Source organism: Etheostoma spectabile, chromosome 20, assembly GCF_008692095.1.
Source record: "Etheostoma spectabile isolate EspeVRDwgs_2016 chromosome 20, UIUC_Espe_1.0, whole genome shotgun sequence".
NCBI classification, from domain to species: domain Eukaryota; kingdom Metazoa; phylum Chordata; class Actinopteri; order Perciformes; family Percidae; genus Etheostoma; species Etheostoma spectabile.
In genome coordinates, this window is record NC_045752.1 from 19,894,801 (window position 1) to 19,901,476 (window position 6,676).

The 6,676-nt window shown below is 43.3% G+C and overlaps 1 protein-coding gene across 1 annotated transcript in view; it reads left to right on the plus strand.

Annotated features, from left to right (window-relative positions):
* Positions 1-2,485: 2,485 nt before the first annotated feature.
* Positions 2,486-6,676, plus strand: part of gabrr2a (gamma-aminobutyric acid type A receptor subunit rho2a) — a 45,432-nt gene continuing 41,241 nt past the window's right edge. Inside the window, exon 1 of the mRNA XM_032499823.1 lies at positions 2,486-2,798. Within this exon, the coding sequence (XP_032355714.1) occupies positions 2,677-2,798 (122 nt within the window). The 5' untranslated portion in view covers positions 2,486-2,676. The remainder of the gene's footprint in view (positions 2,799-6,676) is intronic.

Here is a 6,676-nt window from a genome sequence, read left to right on the forward strand (position 1 = left end):
CTCACACACACACACACACACACACACACACACACACACACCTAAACGACAGCCATAGCTGCCAAAATCTCCTAACCAGACAATGATAAGTGTGGTAAGCTGGTAGAACAGACAGAACCCCATTAGGTTGAAGCCTGACAAAATGGTGTTTTCATGATATACAAGGTCACGAGAGTCTCACATGAAAGACGAAGCTCTCAGATTCGGAGCGTCTGGCATGCCTGACTTACAGATTTACAGATAACATAACTTACAGATAACAGTCAGGGGTTTATTAAGCTCTTCCTTCCACTCCAAGCACTCCTGGCTTTAAACTGCATGCCTTCTCTCTTGGCGTTGTCCTCATCAAAAGGATCTGGGATGGCGTATTGTTTTTCCACCTTCAAGATGAATCTCTTGTCGTCCATGGTGGTGTAGAGGAGACGCGTTATTATGGAACCCACCACAGTTCTAGGCAAGACCCGCCCTTGCTATGATTGGCCAGGCTCGCACAAGGTCACAGAACCTGATTCGTTCAGGTTCTGGCCCCTGACCAATCGTCTATCCTAACCTTAAAGTGCCCATATTATGAAAGAAAATCACGTTTTCTTGGATATGGGGTGTTATTTTGTGTCTCTGGTGATCCACACATAAAACTTGGAAAAAACACTACCCATGCTGTTTTGAGTGAGACACGGTTTCTGAATGTCCACTGTCTTCAGTCTCCAGGTTGAGCTGTTCAGCATCTGTACGGCTTTCTACGTCACTAGCCGTGACAAGGTGGCTAACCGTAGCACATGCTAGCATGATAGCTCGTTCTCAATGGGAAAATACTGCTAAAATACACAATCGTTCACCATGATCTCCAAAAGAACTACTTCCTGTCCCTGTTCTACTTCCTGTCCCTGTTCTGCAGGTGTTCCACAAGTGTCCCTGGTCTAGAAGAAGTCTCCCAGCTGATCCTGCCTTGGACTGACCAAAACTGGAGAAAGAGTTATCAGCTGATGGGATCTTACCGAGCTACTGAGCATGTGCAGCTCCCAACAAAGATAGGATAGAAGTGAGATGTCTCACAAGCTGATCTCACGACCAAAACATTAGCAATTGGTTACGGCAGATCCAGAGCGGCTCTGAGCGGATCCAATAGTTTTCATTTTCAACAAAGGACCCGCCTTCAAAGAAGTTAACAATTGTCATTGGACCAGGCCAAGGGACCCACCATCTGCAACAGAAACACTGTTCACAAGCTGCTCCAAACAGCTCTGTTGTAGTCCAGCCTTTACTTCAGAGACTAATGCTAGTCATTTTGTAACACACTTTATGATGCTCAACACACATGAAAACAGGATCTGCAGCAATGTGCAGTACTACAAAAATATGGTGTTTTTGGAAAATGAAACCATGTAAACCTATTCTAGTACAACCTCAAAATACCATTATGAACCTGAAAATTAGAATAATATGGGCGCTTTAACTACTCAAGGTCAATGCCTAACCTCAACCAATCGGGCTGCTACATAGGGCAGATCTTGCCAAGAAACCAGGTTAGATCAATAATAATGCAGAGGAGACGTATACGATATTGGGGGGTGTCTTTTGGTAAATTGACCGGATACTCTCGCTGTTCCACTTCCTGCCCAGGTGTTGGAACGCCCCCACGTTAAAATAGACCTCAAGGATGGACATTAACGGCCGTGATTGCTGCTTTGGCAGCGTTGTTGGCAACTTTCATGCAAATGAAGCCCCTTTGAATTGAATATCATTGAGAAAATAAATAAATAAAACAGACATCACTGTCTAGTGTGGCTTGGGAAAGGGAATTAAGGGGTCATCTGCTGGAGCTGCTGCCCCCGTAACCCGACCCGGGATAATCTGATGACGATAGATGGATTGAACTTCATTAAAAAACACATCAATAAGACACACAGTTGTATTGGGTGACATGTTTCTAAATCATGAACCCGCACTGTAGTTCATTTTGGCTCAATTTATACTTCACACCATCCTGCCCCTCGCTACTATATGCCCTGATCATGTTCTTATTAGTAATGGAGGTCATTGCTCAAGAATGTCTATCAAACCAACAGCAGCCATCCTAAAATATGACGTGGTGATGATTCTGCCCACGGCCCCAGAAATGCTTGCTGCAGCCTTGCACTATGTGAAAATAAGGGGGGGGGTTGTCTTTAAACCGCTCCAACATGTCCCTGAGTGGAGTGAAACGTGATGCCTATGATGAGGTTTTTATTTACAAGAGGGAGGAATAATCTGCCTCTCTTGTTGTGTCATGCCAGGCTGCAAATAATCTGTGTGTGTGTGTGTGTGTGTGTGTGTGTGTGTGTGTGTGTGTCTCTGTGTGTGTGTGTTTTGGTGGGGGGTATTTTCCCCTTGAAGCATGTAGGCTACAGATGTTGCAGCCTCCTCTCTCTCTCTCTCTCTTCTCTCTCTCTCTCTCTCTCTCTCTCTCTCTCTCTCTCTCTCTCTCTCTCTCTCTCTCGTGAGGATAAATGCATACAGTGCATCGTACACACCAACACATTCCTCTCCTGCAGCCGTCGCGCGGCAGAGAGCCTGATGCCATGACCGAGGACACATCCCTCCTCTGCTGAGAACTATGCGCTGCCGGCTGAGCCCTGCTGGAATGAACCGAGTGAGAGGGGCTTTCAAGGCACTCACCTGTGGATTTGCGCCGTCAAGATGCCTTTTTTGACCAAACCTCTGATTCTACTTCTATGCCTGGTTGTCAGCGGGGAATGCCGCAAGCACGGCCACCGTGTGCGGAGATGGACCGGCACCGTGGAGACCCAAAAGCATGGCACGTAAGTGAAAGGAAATACCTAAACATATATATATTTATGCAGAAATTTCAGAGAGTTTCAGTGTAGTTGTCATTAGCCTATCAGTAAATGTATCTCATAACTGTGGTTAATGTAGATGTTCTTAAACTGGATTAATTGTCATATCATTTACATTTATTTACATTTCCCTAATTACAGATATAATTAAAATATTAACAATTACCAAAGGAAATAGAAGTCTCATATTGAGACAAATTGCCTGCAAATGTTTTTTTTTGCTTTGCTTTTTGCTTTTTAGGGAGCCTATTGTAACATCTGGCCAGAGACTACAGATGCAAATAGCCTTTTGGCTAATTTATTTATATGCAATGTTCATAAAAATAAAGAAAAGAAAACATGCATTATGCAGGTGAATAACGCGTCTCCTCTACACCACCATGGACAGTCTAGGTTTCATTGATGTGGTATAAAGCAAAGTTTGAAATGGAACTTTCTTGACATTCTTTACATTTTTCTGAGTATTTTTTTTTACTGTAGTGGTAAAATAACATTTTTCTTTACTGGTTTGTTAAAAAGTGACAGGAAAAGTCTGGGCTTTGTGCGCTGCGTCCATGAGGTGTGTCAGAAGTGGATCTCTTTGTCTTCATTGCAGAATGATGGCATCTTGTTAAAAGGCATGCAACAGTCAGGGCATGTTAACACTCAGAAACAAAAGTATTAACAGTTGTATTGATTAATTTATCACAAAAGGAGTGGAAATCATGAAATTCCTACTTTAAAAAATTTAAATTAAACTGGCATGGACTGTATTTTAGGTGGTTAATGAGCTGCAGATATGAGTGCTCTGCCAAACATTCACCCACCCACATTCATACACTGATGGATGTGAAGCTGCCTGTAAGACACTGACTTGCTCATCTGGAGGACTTTGGGCTTCAGAAGGACACTTTGACATAGGCTACTATTCGAGACTACACGTCCTCTCCAAAGAAATTAAATTTCATTTGTTTAAATACTTAAAACAACAACCTCCTGTGGCTGTGTGAATTAGGACATTGACATAGAGCCTAAACATTGACTTAGAGCCTACAACTATGCAGGGTGGAGCAGGCCAGCCAATTAGAATTAAAGGTAGACATCAGTTTCCAAATTGGGCCCCTCATCCACACCCACCCACTCAATTCAATGTTAAATCACAACAGGAGTTATCTCAGGAGACTTTACAGATAGAGTAGGTCTAGACCACACTATAATTAACAGAGACCCGACAATCCACCCAACAACCCCCCCGCCCAGCCACGGAGTCTCTAACAATCATTTCCAATGCAAGTGTCAACTCTGTTTTGCATACATTATGCAGAAATATTTTTAAATGTCAATGTCACATTTTCCTTCTGCAAAACTGTGCTCAGGAAAAAGCTTTGAAGCGTTATTTAGCCTGTTCCCAATGAGATAGGATGACATGGTGCTAATGGATGCCTTAGGCTATCAACTGATACAAGTATCTTTACTCTAGCTTTAAAACTGAGCCCGCTACTCAGTCCGTGGGTTCTACTTGTTAGTCTGCATAGGTTTTCATCTTCTCAACATCAGATCTGGTGCTGCTTTTCACATTTTTTTGGTCAAAAGTTTGGCCTTTGATATCTGCTCCCTTCATTTTCTTGTTCTCTCCATTACTCTTTTTTTTTTTAATCCTCTGATTTTTGGCGTTTTGCCTTAGCTAGTCATGCTGCAGTTCCCTTTACATCTTTACATGCGCAGCACGTGTTATGACATTGTCATTTAGCTGAGGCTTTTATCCAAAGCGACTTCCAATTCCAAGGGCTTTCAACCCTGAAGATACAAACTCCAGACAACAAGTAGTTAGTGCAAGTATAGCTTTAAATAAGAAAAACCACAAAGGGCCATATGAAAGTTTAGCTTTAACTATTTTTTTTGGTCTTTTCGTCCTCTCTGCTTTTCCTTCATGTTTAGCCAAAGTGTAGTCGGAAGAGATGTGTTTTCAGCCTTCGGCGAAAGATGCGTAGGCTTTCAGCCGTTCTGATGTCAGTAGGGAGCTCATTCCACTGTTTAGGAGCCAGGACAGCAAAAAGCTGGGTGTTCGTTGAGTGATAAGCTGTCCTTATCTGTGTGTGTGTGTGTGTGTGGGGGGGGGGGGGGGGGTGGCGGAGTTAGCGGGTTGAGGTATAGAGTTTGACCATGTCCTGGATGTATGCTGGGGCTGATCCAATCATGGCCCTGTATGCACGTACTAGTGTCTTGAAGGGGATGCAGGCAGCAACTGGTAACCAGTGAAGAAGAGCGGAGGGGCGGTGTAGTGTGAGAGAACTTGGAGCTGCGTTCTGAAGGAGCTGCAGGGACCGGATGGCACATGCAGAGAGGCCAATCAGGAGTTGCAGTAGTCTACGTATCCTTCTGATGTCATGCAGCATGGATCTACACGATCGGGTAGTTGTAGCAATGTTGGCAGTGAAGGAGAGATGGTCGTCAAGGGTCACACCCAGGTTTCTAGCAGTCTGGGGGGGGGACTACCACAGAGCTTTCAATTGTTATATTCAGGTCCTGGGTAGGAGAACCCTTCCCTGGAAAGAAAAAGGAGCTCAGTCTTGTCATGGTTGAGTTTTAGATGGTGTTGGACATCCAAGAAGAAATGTCAGTCAGACAGGCCGAGATCCGTTTTTGACATGTGTGTTCTGCACATCTGACCCCCACAGTTATTGTTAAAATGCTGCAATAAGAGGACAATTTTAGTATTTATCATGTATTGTCAATGAATATATAGGGTTGGGCATCGTTTTGATTTTAACAATTCAGATTCCAATTCTGATTCTTTATTTTGATTCCGGTTCTTATCAATTATCGATCACAATTCGTTGACGGGTGGAGCTGAAACAGGTATCATGCTTATTTCCCACAAAAGAGGAATCATTTTCTTTTCACGGTAATATACTGGGCTTTTTTGATACAAAAAAGCCAGGCTTTTGCTCCATGGCTGTAACACACAGTGGCCGCTACAGAAACCAAAACGCGTGTTTACGTGGACCCGATGATCGGATTGGAAACGATTCCATTCAAATCGTAATTTTTAAAACAAAGTTGGAACCGGTTCTCAATGCCCAATTGTAGTGATAAGTCAGTAAGTGAAGTGTTGTACTTGATCCGATTTAAGGGTCAACCCTTGAACTTTGACCCCCTAGCGGCGGGGCTGGGGTGGAGGCCAGGGTGGATGAATGGGCCAACCATGCTCCCACTTTAATGTTGGAGACCACTGTTCAAGAACTTAACACCAATCAGCTTTCGTTTCTCATAACCATGCCCACTTTAAGCTACGACCATGATCTTTCCCCATTAACCTTGATGTAGTATTTAATTTTAGTTTTAATATTATTGCTATTTTGTGTCTATTAACAACTATAGTCTGTATTCACGACATTGCACTCCCGGTATTGATCCGTTTTCACTCATTTCGGCCGGATATCCGTTGCTTGGGCTTCCTTTTTGTTGTGATTCTAGACTCCGGGGGACTCTGGTGGATAAGGACTCTGGTCACCTGCTCCTCAGATCTCTGCAGGGTAAATCCAGACAGCTAGCATGTCCGCATGTGTTCCACCAAAACAAGTTCCATCCCAAGGCTACTTTGTAGAGGCGCTGTATGCCGCTTAGCGCCACCCAAGATGATTGTGATTGGTTTAAAGACATGCCAATACACCACAGCATGTTTTTTCTCCCATCCCAGAATGCTATGTGGACTCACCAGACCCTCTGCCGCTTATTTTGTGATGGATTTGTTTTCATGTTTTAATTTTTTTATTCTAAAGATCTATGGTATTAAATGCACTGGTTCTGTCTCATCAAAAAAGTTGAAGTAATAATAAATAGTGATAACATAAAGTAATAAT